Below are 14,837 nucleotides of genomic sequence, written 5' to 3'. Positions count from 1 at the left end.
TATCTATAGTGATAGAAAACGAAGATGGGCTTCCTCTTGATCTGGTAATGCTCGTTACCCTTCACAGCCTCTGGCGCGCCAGAATGGCTGGGTATTATTATTGTGACCCAGATGGGCACGGCCTGCGCGAATTTACTTCCGAGAGAGTATGAACGCCTTTCTGGAGGTGTAGAAAGCGCATGAATGCCCCCCGGAATGGTTGTCGAGGTTAGAACCCTTGACAACATTAATAGAATTTTGATGTGATTGCAATCATGCTGGTTGGTAAATGTTACATATGCTTTTCACGTGCTAGTTATTTGAACGCGGGTGTTGATGAATGAGTGAATTTTTTCAAATGAGACAATAAAAAGAAAAGCTTGCGTGGCTCAGTGGTAGAGCATCTGATTCCCTCGCAGTGGGCGTGGGTTCGATCCCGGCGGGAAACGCGTACTTTTTTCTCATTTCCAGCGATAGCGGTTACGACGGCTAAACGCCGGCGTCGACATCATCGCGAACCGAAACGGCTAATGGAATGAGCCCATAACAGCTTACGCTGTAGAAAAAATTGCTGCTGCATCAAGATGCGCTGGCTGCAGTGCAATAAGGGAGTGGACGCAGGCATTTGACAGCCACCTCTACTGGGGTGTCTGCGCTTGTGGTGGCGATGAGGACCTGCAGATGGTGGCTGCATGGGAAAGCATACTCAAACACGCTCGCAGCATTCGTGATGGTCACAGTGAGCTTTTCCCAAAGTGTCTTCACGGACCCCTTAGCCGCCTTGCATGGCTCAATGCAGGTAAGCAATAGCAACTGAACAGATGGAATGCATTGCAGATCATATTGCTATACGTTGTAAGCCAGCATGGCGATGTCTCACAGAAGGTGGCACTGTCTACGCAATATGGCGGTGCGACCTTTTCATCGGGCGAAAAGGAAAGGGGGCGTCGGGAGCCTTTCCTTCTCTCTGGCTTGTGCGAGCCGGCGAGGCATTGCTTGAATATGTGGCCGGTCGCGTGTTGCGCGACGATTTGGAGATGTTTTAGCTCGTTCTCGTAGAAGTTTGCGTGATTACAATTCACACAAGGTCGCTGCGGAACCATTGTGTAGGCTTTGAATGCAGCACTAAGTACCGTATATGCGGAAATTTATCTTGCCTTTGGAAACATGCGGCGGTCAAGGCCTTCTTGAAGTTTTTGCGTTCGAGTGGCCTATTAGAGATTCTATAGTTCTCATGGACGTTGCCCACCTCCTCTATTGATTTTTTTTCGTGCATTTGCTTTATATCTCAGCTATTCCTTCCGCCTTTCATTTCCCTTTACCCTACCCCCAGTACAGGGTAGCAAACCAGAATCTCTTCCGGTTAACCTCCTTGCGTTTCACACCCCGTTTCTCTTTCTCTCTCTGTGACTTGTCCTTTCCTTCGACGATTTATTGGTGAACATTCGACTACAAACTATCCTAGTTGCCATCATTTAGCGCAAAATTGTATTTGAGAATGGGCGCTTAAGTACAGCGTGCTTAAAATATTAGCTTATAATCAAGAAGACACGCGAAGTTAAGGTAACGTCAACGTTCAAGGCCTGTAAAGCTTGCAGGGAACTGCAGGTCGCTCAGTAGACGGTATACAACACTTGACTTTAATAATTATTCCGTCTAAGCCTTCTCACGAATAGAAAAAAAAATATGACGTACAGAAATGAAATAGCCGCATAATTTCAGCTGAGTCAAGAGTATTTACAAAAAGACCTGGTTGAAAGTATGAGGAAATCGAATCAAGAAGGAAGAAGAAGAATTGCCTCCGTTCTTGGACGTCGCAAGGTGCCAAGTCTGTCTTCAAAGAAGGCAAGTGGACGCATCCGTAGTGCGGGTAAGCACCTAATCTGTTTCCCATCCGCATAATTATCTCCAAACTTCCGCTAGTACACTTGCCAGTAATGGTTGTCAACAAAATATGATGCCCGGCTTAAGTGACTGGCAGTTCCTGGTTTGGTAAGCCTCGATCGCTCTCTTAGAAAAAGAAGCATCATCTCTATACAGGATGTGTAGCAACGTCCTCATTCAGTGGGCATTTCCAGCCCTCTTTTACCTAGGGGCCTCGTACAAAACAATTTTTTTCTTGGAAGTTCCGTCCGTAGATGGCTTATCAACTCGCTTATGTAAAAGGCGTTTCGCGAATACAAGCCAGATCTTCTGTAGATGTTCTAAATGGCATCAACAAAACTTTAGTGATTTTTATGGCATCTTAACACTTGGCGTACCGATTCTCTGGCTGCGCCCAGATTTTATTGAGTTGGTGGGTTTTCTTATCGTTGATATATCCTTTTTTGTAGGTTGTTAGCATTTGCTCGGTAACCATATCTCCCGCTTTTTTAAATCCTATTCCCGCGTCTATATAATGCACTATTTGTCACTTAACAGTGCATATGGTGCCTGGGCTTATTTTATGCATTAATGCAATTAGCATTATTAGCCTACTTCAGCATCTATCTATCTATCTATCTATCTATCTATCTATCTATCTATCTATCTATCTATCTATCTATCTATCTATCTATCTATCTATCTATCTATCTATCTATCTATCTATCTATCTATCTATCTATCTATCTATCTATCTATCTATCTATCTATCTATCTATCTATCTATCTATCTATCTATCTATCTATCTATCTATCTATCTATCTATCTATCTATCTACGTTGTTTACGGCGCTAATCCAAGTTAGATCTATATTAGGTTGGTACATGGTGTGTCCTGGTTATGTGGTGGCTGCTATATTGGCAAGCGAAGCTTTAGCTCAGGGGATCCTATCTGAATAGGCGGGAAAGGAGAAAATGTTTTATTGGCAACAATTGCACCAAGGTTAATGAGGTTTCTTGCATTAAAAAAAAGTTAGAATCTAGTGACTTTTTCAAACGAATTTCAGATTTAGACCGGTGCTTTTCATTAAATATTGCTGAGCATTCCGAATTCGCAGGAAAGAAACTATGAAGTTAACAACTTTGTATCTGAGTAATTAAACACTGAATCGCAATTCCGTAAACTTCACCTAATACTATATCTGAAGCGGACAAAACTGGTGTATTATGCGTGGCTCTCAAATACACCATTCGTATGTGAGATGGACGGTTGTCAAAGCCTGGTAAACATTGTATGAAACTCACGTAAAATACAGTTATATATATATATATATATATATATATATATATATATATACAATTTATCCGATTTAGTTGCTCTCATGGATCGATTTACAGAAATACGATATCTGTTTTCGGTGAAGAGTTACGCATTCGTAAACTTTGTGCTTCCATTTATTTAGACCTGCCGATTTCTGGCAATTTTTGTAAAAAAAAATCCTAGGGCTTAAATCAAACTTTTGGTTCCTACAGTCACTGAAATTTCTATTTTTTTCTCAAACGCTACAAATCTCATTCGAATCGGTTAAGAGGTTGCCTCATAAAAGCATTTCTGTGTTTTACATGTATCTGAATAGGCGCAGCGAAGTCGGCCCCAAGCTAAAGCCTACACTTAAATACGTTTAATGGTTGTTGAAGCCTGAGAGCGTCAGTGTGTAATGTTCCATCACTGTCTTAGATGCTTCCACGAACAGCATCGGCGATGAAATAATCAGTCTTTTCCACTCCACATTTAGTGGCCGAGTAAAAAGAAAAACCGACATTCTTATTAAGCTCTGTATGTTTGCTTCTTCTACTCTGCTAAATTTGCACTAAACCTAAATTGTAATAGATTTCGGCTATTGTGACTTTCATGCACCAACAGCGCAACTGTGTTTTCCTCTCGCAGAACAAAGGCAGCTCCCCTGCTCCCGACGGCACTGAAGAGCACGAGTTGCCTCTCACCTGCAAGTCAAGCGAGTGTCTTCCTTATGCTTCTCCAAAAGCGATGACTGGGGGCGCCAAAGCGAGGAAGGACGGGCATTCGAGGCATACCCGCAGGGGTAGCTCCAACGCTAAGTCGTCTTCGGCTGTTGCGTCAGTCCCCGAAAAAGACACATCGCAAGGAAGCGCGTCTCCTCCTCTGGCACCGCATCACTCGCATCCCCAGAAATTCGGACTGTTGGCGCAGGGCAAACCGCCTCCTCGTCGTGACACTGAATGTTCAGCGCCTGTGAGCTTGGGTAGCGGCGCTACTCGTGGGCGAGATCTTGGATTCTCACCCACAACCACGCCACCTGCAGCTTCGATCGACGCCATGTCTCCTATGAACGGTTCCATGCCACCAGCTGGCCAATCGGTGGGCTCTCGCGAGGCAATGTCGCCTGCCCCGACTACCGAAGATCGGCTCACCCGACCAGTTGCAGGTATCATGTCGCCCGATGGTCACCGCAGGCACTCTTCGCGAGTGTCCCCCTCGGAACCGTTTTCAGACGCGGCAATGCGAATCAAGCCCTTCGACTCTCGCTCCTTCCTCGCTTACATCGCGGACGAGCAGCGGGAGCTGCTGTTCACCTACGTGGCCGTCGCGCTCACGGTGCTTGCTCTGTGCGCGCTACTCACCGCCATACTGCTGCTCGCTGTGCCCGTCGGCCCACAGGACACCGTCTGTACGACAGCCTCGTGCACGGCGCTGGACTCCATGCTGGCAGCTAGCGTGGACCAGACTCGAGATCCGTGTGTCAACTTCTACGCGCACGTGTGCAGCGGCTGGGCGCAGACTCGGAACCAGTCTGTCTACCGGAGTCACCTTCGAGAGTTCCTGGCGGACATGCACTGGATCTTGGCGCGCGTGCTCGTTCCTTCCCAGGCGCAGACGGCACAGCAGGTGGTTGCCGCTTTCTACCAGACGTGCACGGCCGTGCTGGTGGACGGCGCCGACGAGCTGCCCTCCTTCCGGCGCCAGCTCCACCTGGCGGGAGTGAAATGGCCTCACCTGTCCGCCGAGCCGAACGTCATCGCCACAGCGGCCTCAGTGTACGCTACCTTTCAAGTAACTGCGATGCTGCGTATACGGGCCTCTAGGCGCAACACGAGAAACGTGCTCGAAGTAGCGCCAGACGTGACGTTCCTGCGCGGATGGCAGGACACGCGCGATCACCTCATACATGCTGGCTCCTACGCACGTTTCTTCGAGGAGACAAAGAACAAGTACGCCGGAAACGAGAAGCCCGCAAACACGGCCTTGACCTACGAAATATTTTTCAAAGTCGAGAACGCCGTTCTCCAGGCATTGGTACACTGGGGAAAATCCGGCGGCGAAGTCGAATTTAGCCGCATTGATAGCCTCATTCAAATCACCAGGAATGTTCCCACGACAACATGGCGTGCGGTCGTTGATAAACTAGGACTCCCAGAAACTGCGCACGTCGCCATAGCCAACTTGGAGCTCATCAGGAAGGTGGATGAGTTGTTCTCTACGCTTGGCGAACAACTCCTCCATTACTACTTGGGATGGTGCGTGGTGCAACAGGTGATGCGCTACATGAGCAAGGATATCGCCAGCAGCTGGTACGACTACGAAGGTATCAGCCCCGCAACGGACATGGCGAGCGAATGGCGCGGGCAAGCAGAGTGCATGCAGCTCAGCGAGAAGCTTGTGGGGCAATTCACCTTCGGTCGTTTTATCCTCTGGAAATCAGACGCCGAAGACTACTGGTACGTGTACTCCGTGGTAAGCGCCCTCTCGGCTCAACTGATGCTCGCGATCCAGAGTTCGCCGTGGAGTGGCCACAGCGGCCGACTAAACAGAGCCGACTTCCACGTTGACTTCCACGTGGACGCCATGCGAGTCGTAGACGAGGCGCTCGGGAAATATGGCCTGTCCAACCGTTCATCGCTGCTCAGCAATTGGATGGACATCGCCGCTGCCGTGAGCACTATCAACGCGACGTTCAGAGACCGTATCTCGACCACCTACACAAGGGACCTTGTAGCGGAACAGCGGTACAACCTGTATGACAACCAAAGCGGAGCGCTCACCCTTCCTCCATTCTACGCGATGCTCCCAGTCTACAGGCGCCACTTGAGCGAAACGACCAAGTTTGGCGCTCTCGGCACGCTCTTCGCCACCGCCATTTTCCGGCTCTTTCTTGCCAGGCTCACGGGCTATTCTGTCGAGTCTCAAGAGGCCCTCGAAAGGCTGCGCTGCTTCGCCGAGTCTGCCGAATACCGCAGCGACCGCCTAGACCTCTACCACCACGCCGCGTCTGTCAAGCTCGCACTGGATGCACTGCGGTTGCTTCCCGGCAGCAGTCACCAGCGACTCCGAATGTTCGACAGCCTGCAGGTGTTTTTCGTCGTCATGTGCTACCTGTTCTGCACTCCCAACACTTCCGAGGACACCATCATCGCAGAAACCATCTGCAACGAGGCTGTCAAGAACAGCCGGGAGTTCGCCATGGCATTCCAGTGTTCTTCGGGAGCGCTAATGAATCCGGAGCGGAGGTGCAGTTTCTTCTAGAATCGCCTGGCATTAACAACGTGCTACGTGTACTCCTACGTCACAGATTTACAACTTTCTCTTGCGCAATGGACTTGAGCTCTCGAATCTAGATCATGGATCGCTTACGTGAATAGCTGCAATTTTATTAGGTGCGGTATCGCGTGCGATAACTGCTGCTTCCGTGCGCCAACTGCGCATTCTGACAAGTTTACCTTCCAGCCTCAAGCTGCCATTGCTGCTTGTGTATAAGTTTGGACACCTGCTGACTCATGGTACGCCTACTCCCTTTGGAAAAAGCGAGCTTCAAGAACAAGCTTGCATCATCGCTAACATAAATAATCGATTCATAACTAATGTCACACCAGCTAATCGAGGAACACGAGTCCTGTTATTCCTTTCTTCAGACACACCGACAGTCTTAAGAATGACATGACCAGTATGTTGCTGTTTATGGTACGAAGCAGGGGTGCACGAATATTCGAAAGTTTCAAATAATGAATCGGATATTCTTCAATTTAATTCGATGTTCGAATCGAACTCGTAAATACGAATACTTCTGGAATATTTTTCAAATATTTGCAATCGTCAAATGAGCTCTATCAAACAAAGTCGGAGCAAAAGTGCCTTAAATTTCAATTTGACATCCATAATAGACGTAAAACATAACAGTTTACGTAATTTCCACGTTGCTGAGAAAGCCGGGCGTTTTCGGCTAAACCGCAAACGTTTGTAGTCACCGAGAATTCTGAATACGCGAACAGACAGTCTATTTGTTTATAATGCTCAATTTGTGCTTTTTTAAACAATGCCTCACAATAGGCACTGTAATGACAACACTGTGATGGCGCAGCGCGAGTGACGAAGACACAATGAAGGAAAAATACAGGAAAGTGCCGACTCGAAACTAACTTTTAATTGAAAACACACCCATACTTAAAAATTCAGTGCCATTCCACTCTGTGAAGGTGCATGAGCAGCGAAACTGTGCATGTGGTGATTGACTGTTGCTCCGGTGAAACGTTCCAAGTTTGCGGGATCGGGACCACATGGACGGTGCGCATTTCTTTTTGCCTCGCTGTCCTGGTGGGCAGCACGCCTACGCTTGGCGTCCGCAGCCCGCTCATCATCGGTGGTCTCCTTCCGCCGCCGCCGCGCCCATTTCTTTTATTGCGATAGCAATCATATGGACACTTAAACCGGATTTCTGCCGTCGTCGTCGCCGTCGCCGTGAGGTTCCGTATAGATTCCAAGGGCGATGAAATCGTCGCCGCGCGCCGTATGCGCGAGTGAAAGCGCGCGGGGGGGGGGGGGAGCGCGCTATCACGGAGAGCGAACGCACGGCCGAAAGCAAACGCGACCGTCGCGCGAAAGGCCGTGGGGGTATGGGAGGGAGGGAGGCGGGGCGACGCTGTGCTCTGACACCAAAGGCGTGTCTTGCAATCGGGCGTAAGGGGAACTTGCCACTCTATCTCCCACGCGAAAGCAACAAAGCGGTAATGCAGCGCGGGAGGGAGGGGCGCAGCTTCTACTCTGCCAACAACTCCGTTCGTACTTTGCCCGGCTGTGGCCGTCGCCCGCACGGTCTCTTATCTCCACACACCCACTGCTAGACAAAAAAACTGAAAGTACAGGTGATTCCTGAGCACAGAAATTAGCTACGAATTGGCTCGCAATTAGCTACGAATTGGCACGAAATAGGAGAACGCTCGAGAAAAAAAAAAAAAAAAAAACGTCTGCCACTTGCGGCCGCAAATCCTCAGGTTAAAGGCGTACGACGTGTTAAAAAGGGTCCTGGTGAAGCTGCAATCATTGTGACGTCACGTGATGCGTCACATTGATCTGTGGGGTCCTCAAACGTCCGCATAAAATGGAGGCTGCGCGCAGCTTTCGTCGATGTGCACAGTTGCGGCGCCAAGGGCGTTAATTTTTTCCCAGAGTAGCAGAAGACAGGAAGGACCTTTTTCACATCATCGCTATATTGCCTCCCCATCAAGCTTCATGCAAAGCGTAACAAGCAATATTTCTCATTGAATCATTGTGACAATTATACCCTCATTGTGACAATTATACCTTCTTCTGTACAAACCCAGCCCATAGGTAATATACCTTCGGGAGTCTTTAAGGAAATAAAACTGAATGAATAAACGAATTAATGGGTGGAAGGGGTAGGTAGCGCAGGAAAACCTTCTTCGTTATAAAACAGGAGAAGGTACACATCAGCCATCTGCCACTTTTGGCCGCAAATCCCGGTCCGAAATCACAATTGCAGTCCAGGGGTTTGTGAATAGAGATTTTGCGTTGAAAGTAATCGGTAATGGCACGCAGTCCCGTATATGTACGTCCCATATAAATTGTCCCAGGAGTGATCTGACCCTCGTAGATGCATAATTGTGTAAAAAATTCACCAAAGATTACGATACTCCATAACGTTAAATTGGAGGGCAGCTTGTTTGTATTTTTACTTTTTTTATTTCGCGGTATATTGGCTGGCGCGCACAATCTGTCTCGTGCGGCACGTTGCAAATGGAGCGAAGTGGTGGCGTGAATGCCTCGCTAATCGTGAGATCGCGAGAAGCAGCACGTGGGTGACGCGTGGGCGCGAGTCACAGCAGCCTCCGCAGACAGACTTCCGCTCATGCACCGCTTTCTTTCCATACAGACGACGCGCTCTACTCTGGCGCCCTCTCGTAGCCATCGTCGCCGCAAAGCCCGTCTTGTGCGGCACTACGCTTTTCTTACGCTTCTCCGCTTTCCGCCGCACCCTGCGCCTTCGATTTCCTCCTCGCGCTCTCTTCGCTACCGTCGTCTTTCATCTCCCGCTCCGCCGCGCGTTCGCTTTCATCCTTCGCTGTGCTCGTTCGCTCGGTTACCAGGTACAACGCCGACACTAGCCTCAGGAACAGGCGCCTAACAGCTGCGCTCTAAAAATGTTAGCGACGGTACCCTCTTAACGAGGGCTGCTATCTGCTCTACTTCAGCGAGCCACTCATTGACGTTCTGATGAAAGTGGCCCTAACTTCCGCGTATCGCCGAGGTAGTGTCGCCAGACGAGTACACACGAAGTAGCTGCGAGCTTTGGTTCACGTCTTGGCCGAGCTGGCGTTACGTGCCTTCGATGACGCTGAGGACTGTGCTAAAGGCGAAGCGATGTAGCTTGGTGACTGTGTGGCTTGCGCTCACGGACTCCTGTATTGTGCTGTCGTTGTTCCCTGGCTAATCCGAATTGTACATGCTTGTGCCTTCCGTGTGTATAACGCCGAATGAGGTTGTAATCATTGCTGAAAATCATGGGGTTGAAGAGAATCAGCGCGTACTTTTGCACTCACGCCGCTTGTTGCTTGCTTTTCGCAGGTGTAAGCCATGTTAACATTCAACAACAATATTGCATTTTCACGATATATAGCACTGAACAACCATCAACCGCGGTGTCGGCACGAACCTTGCGCCAGAAAAATATTCCAATCATAATGGAACTATTCTTCGATAAAGCATATTATGAAGGCGTTGCATTTTTATTACACGTATTGCGATTTCCAAAATGATCGCTACACATATTTATATGATTTATCGATGTAGTAAGGAGAGTAGCGCGAGGTTGTTTCAGCGAAAAGGTGTCATCTGTCGCTGATCTTATTTTTTTTATCGCTCTGATATTAGCGAGCGTTAACCCGCGAGGAATTTAATGGCCATTTCCCAATTATCTTTTCTCAAAGCACCTTTCAGTGGCACGTAACGTTGTACAATCGCGGAGCCAGTATATGCTCATTGCTCTAGAGAAATTCAGACTGCCCGTTGTTTCATGGCTTTATAACACATAACTTCATAATGAACTGTTTAATTATCCGTGATTCTAATAGGTGGATGCTGCCTTAAGCTATGCACGGCTTCAGCCTCCTCATTTTGTTTACTTGCTGCTTGGTTCAACCCCTTAAAAAGGAAATTAATCCGTGTGGAAAAAAAAAAGAAACTTAACAACTGATGAGGTTGCTTCTGTGCAGTGCTTCACAGCCAATTGGTGGCACGCTGCTGCCTGCATTACGTAGGCTGCTTACAATCTTTGAATGCATGCACATTGTTCTAAAGATGTATATTAGCCTTCTTTTGACAGTATGGATCAAGGGGTACAGTGACTATGACGGCTACAGGAAACAGAAGCCCTCCAACCTTGAATCTCGTCAGTCGGCACGATCCGCTGCAGCCCTGTCTGTCCCTTGGCACATTGCAGTCATCCTTGCATAATTTACATTTTGTTGGGAGAACCCCCTTTCTTGTCACGTTGCCTGAAATATAGTACACAAGGCGAGCATTGGTACGTTTCCCTCTGTAATCAGCGTATGTTCCACGGCCACTTCTGCTGCGTCCATAAGAACTGTAGCATTATACTTTCCTGTTGAGTTTTATTTTGCTGTAGAACCTCCTCTACAGTGTACAGACTGCGGAATTATCTTGAAGAGCTTTGTCCGCCCTCTTAATAGCCACCTCCCAAGCCGCAAATGGCTGTTTGCATGCCAGCGCACGGGAAAGAGGCACGTTTTACAATGACGATTCGTGCCCCGAATTGCATTCAGGCACAACACACTGTCGCTGAGCTTCTGTTTATTTGTTTGTAATGGCATACTTCTAATCAAGACGCGCTAAGACGAAGCAGCTCTGCACTATCACTTGGAATGGTAACTTATGAATGTAACGATTCCGGTTCTTTCAACCTCTTCCTTGTTCCTTTTTTTTTTCATGAATATAAGAACGCCTCTTGCGCATCTCTACTGCTGGCCATTCCCCGTCGCCCACGACGGCTGCGCCCTATCTCAACCTAGCGGAGGGAGCGAGCAGGGCGACATCTCTGGGCAAGGGAAATGTTCCGCGCTCTTCACACCTCCCAGTTCAAGCTACCCTAACTTGGCTGAATGGTTGGCTATCTCGATGCGGCTTCTCTCCGCGAGCACTGATGATGCATTTGATGACTCGAGTACCTATTGTACAACGAGTCGCGTGAAAAGCTCTGAACAGCTGTGCGCAACTCGTCTGAAATATTTGTTTGCCTAACTTTTTTTCGGAACGATATATTCCTAGTGTGTGCTAGTAACATCACCAGTAGTCCAATCATGAGTAAGAAAACGACTCACTGAATCGAAATATGTACACGGTAAATGGTTGCAAGAAGAAGAAGAAGAAGAAGAAGAAGAAGAAGAAGAAAGAAGAAGAAGAAGAAGAAGTTTTGATCCTATAGTGCGAAGTCTCAGGGTCAGCCACGGCTATATTCTTCAAAAAAGTAAGTTGCCTGGTAGCTTGCAGTTACGATTGTGAACCAGTGTTGCGCAGAAAGCCGGTGCCTATGCATGCGGGTTTGTGTACCCGCTCTAGGTTAAGTGTGCGGCAGCAAGACCCTTTCTCTGTTCACAAACAGAGCTCCCCAAACATTTCCGGTCAAGCGACCTGCAACAACTTAACTTACACTAGTGTAGAACTCTCCTGCTGGCCCAAGTTTTGCTGCAGAGTAATAATTATTTATAAGCGAATTTTACTGCTAAGGACAACTAGAAAGCTGCATACATGAGCTCGATGCATGGGGCACTTTCCTTATATTGGAACCCATCAAGAACACCTGTCTATATATTATGAGACAAAGTGCATCTTTTTCCTTGACTAACTTGCACGTCAAAAATACATGACCGGAAGTTTTCTGGGATGATGGATGCACTGCTGCCACAGCGCGGATACAAAGGCCCAAAAAGAAAGAGTGTCCAGACCTCAACGAAATGTGGTCCAACCTGCCCGTGAAATATAAGGGTGGTGTAAAATGAAGGTGGTGCCGATTACCGATTTCTGCTACCTCTGATTGACGATACGCATAATCACTTTAGCCGATATGGGGTCAGGAGAGAGTGCGGCGAATCCTAATTTTATGCCAACCTTCAGGGTCGCAGAGGGGTTGGACAGGAGCTGAACGGGCTGAATATTTTGAGAGTATGGTTATTTCAGTTTACATGGCATTTGCCAGTCCCGACTCCCAACTGTAGAAACAAATAACTACACCTTCACGACTATTCTCTGCAAGTTTCCAAAATAATCATGTCTCGTAAAAATGGTAATCGAGAAAAATAATGTAATCAGTTTATTAGTGGATGAATTGTATCTTTTTTTTGCATGGTGTTCATCTTCATGGGAGCTTAGACATAGGATGATGTCGTATATTGATACACCAAGTACAACACTTCCAGCGATTATAATAACCAGATGGTATCTAGAATAGCCCAAACACGCCGATTCTCATATATATTATTGCGAGAAAGATGAGCGGGCATATATTGCAGTATATTTTGACAGTTTTTCGTTCGCATTGCGCAATCTTTTTGCTCATGAAGCTGCACCCCGAAATTGCCGATATCTGAGATTGTTACCTACATATGGTGTAGAAAAGTCGCAGTTTCGCCGGAATGACGAAGCATCGGTTGTGATAGCAAATTAGCAAACAGCTATACGAAGTAAGGATAGTAGTTTAATAGGCCATATGAACTTGGAAACATTTGCTGACTAACTAAATTAACAAGCATAGTGTCATGCGCGCACAAGCAAACGTGAACAAACTTGACTCGATGGGCGCGCACACTCACTGTAAAAACGCTGGAGTGAGGAAGCGCGACAGTGGCAGCGACAAAATTGACCTTCGTCGTGCCTTTCGCTTCAAAGCGAACTAAGGGGCGAGAACACAGCGCACACGAAGTTATCATCACTCGGCTCTATCTGTCCTCATCGCAGATCGCTTTAAAGATTGGGCCCCCGCGGCAGCGCGCGGCCGCCCCATACGCAACCGCCGCTAGAGTAGAACGCCCCCCTCCCTCCCTCCCTCCCTCCCTCCCTCCCTCCCCACCCCCCGATGCCTTGCGCGCGATAGAAGACGGCCTTTGCGCGCGCGAGATTGCGCCATCATTGTCGGCTCACCGTCGCATGCTCTCACTCGCACATTTAGCATGAGGTGCGCGGCGACGATGCTATCGCAGTTGGACTTTATACGGAACATCACACCAACGTCGACGGCAGAAACGCGCCTGAAGTGTCTGTATAATTGCTATCGCAATAAAATAATAGAATAAGAAGGAAGAAATTCATCCGTAAGACGGACACAAGACTCATTATTTTTATATTTAACACTATCTTCTTTATCTGGTGTTCAAAATAACCCACCCTTGCTATGTAAAATGATGGTACAACTGTCGCGTTTTTTCAGGTTGAATCAGTGGTTTGTGTAAACGCGCGGTTGCCTCAGCCGCGCACCTTAAAGGGGCCCTGAAGCAATTATATGGACACTCCGGGCACATATTTGCCGTCGCCGTGAGGTTCCGTATAAAGTCCAAGCGCGATAGCCCTGTCACCGCGCTCCGTATGCTGCATGTACGAGTGAAAGCGCGCGAGGGGAGTCGACGATCGCGGTTCAATCTGGCGCGCCAAAGAGAGGAAAGGTGACAGGAAACGGGCCGTCTTTCGTCGCGCGAAAGGCCATGAGGGGATGGGAGAGAGGCAAGGGGGGCGGCGTTCAACAGCAGCAACTATGTATTTCGCAACCTCGCGCAAGGGGAACCCACGAACGCGGCTCAATCTCACGCGCGCGGAGAAGCAGCGCGAAAGAGAGGGGGGCGGCGTTCTACCCCGGCACCAACTGTGTACTTTGCGCGGCCGCGAGTGGTCGTGCGCGCCTTACTTTGAAAGCGATCTCCAGACAGCTCATACCTTTGCGCGTGCTGTGTTCTCGCCGCTCAGTTTGCGTTGAAGCGATAGACAGCACGAAGGTCACTTCGCTCGCTGCTGGCGCCACGCTTTCTCACGCCAGCGTTTTGACAGCGAGTGTGCACGATCATCGAGTGTGATGTGTTCATGTTTGCCTGTGCGCACTGAGACTATGCTTGTTAATTTAGTTATTAAGCGAATGTTTCCAAACATCGTTTAAATGCGCGAACAAACGGACCACAGAGACAGCATGGAACAAGGACAGGTGCAGACTTACAACTAATGCTTATTCCACAAAGACCTCATAAGTACATCCCATGGCCCGTAAAACCCCATAATTTAATCAATTCTTCTATAAACTACGAGTGTTTCCAAGTTGATACGGCCGATAAACCTACTATCCTTACTTCGTATAGCTGTCTGCTAATTTGCCATCGCAATCGATGCTTCGCCTTTCGGGCAGACCGCGCGCAGCGCTTGCTTTGTGCACTACAGCGCTTGAGTTCGCGCTCATACGCTCTAGTCTGGCCGTGCTACGTGGTGCGGACCGGCTTTGCCCTGCGCCAGCTTGACCGACGGATAGTAGCCACATTCAACTTGCGCATTTTGAAGCGCTATCAATAGCTCAATAAGAAGCGAAGTCTGCGAAGGCGTTTAACTAGGAGCGGCCTGGAGTGAGCGCGCGCTGGCAAGCATCCGTGTGGTCTGACGTTGTTTCGCGTGGTTCGAG

At 48.4% G+C, this 14,837-nt stretch overlaps 1 protein-coding gene across 1 annotated transcript; it reads left to right on the top strand.

Moving 5' to 3' along the window:
- The first annotated feature begins 3,754 nt into the window (after positions 1-3,754).
- On the top strand, positions 3,755-6,403 carry LOC119462416 (endothelin-converting enzyme 2). Its single transcript, XM_037723764.2, has one exon. It carries the CDS (start codon positions 3,755-3,757, stop codon positions 6,401-6,403), a length of 2,649 nt encoding a protein of 882 aa, XP_037579692.2.
- The last annotated feature ends 8,434 nt before the right edge of the window (positions 6,404-14,837 follow it).

The sequence above is a fragment of the Dermacentor silvarum genome, chromosome 8 (assembly GCF_013339745.2).
Source record: "Dermacentor silvarum isolate Dsil-2018 chromosome 8, BIME_Dsil_1.4, whole genome shotgun sequence".
NCBI lineage: Eukaryota > Metazoa > Arthropoda > Arachnida > Ixodida > Ixodidae > Dermacentor > Dermacentor silvarum.
This window is presented reverse-complemented; position numbering and strand designations above follow the sequence as displayed.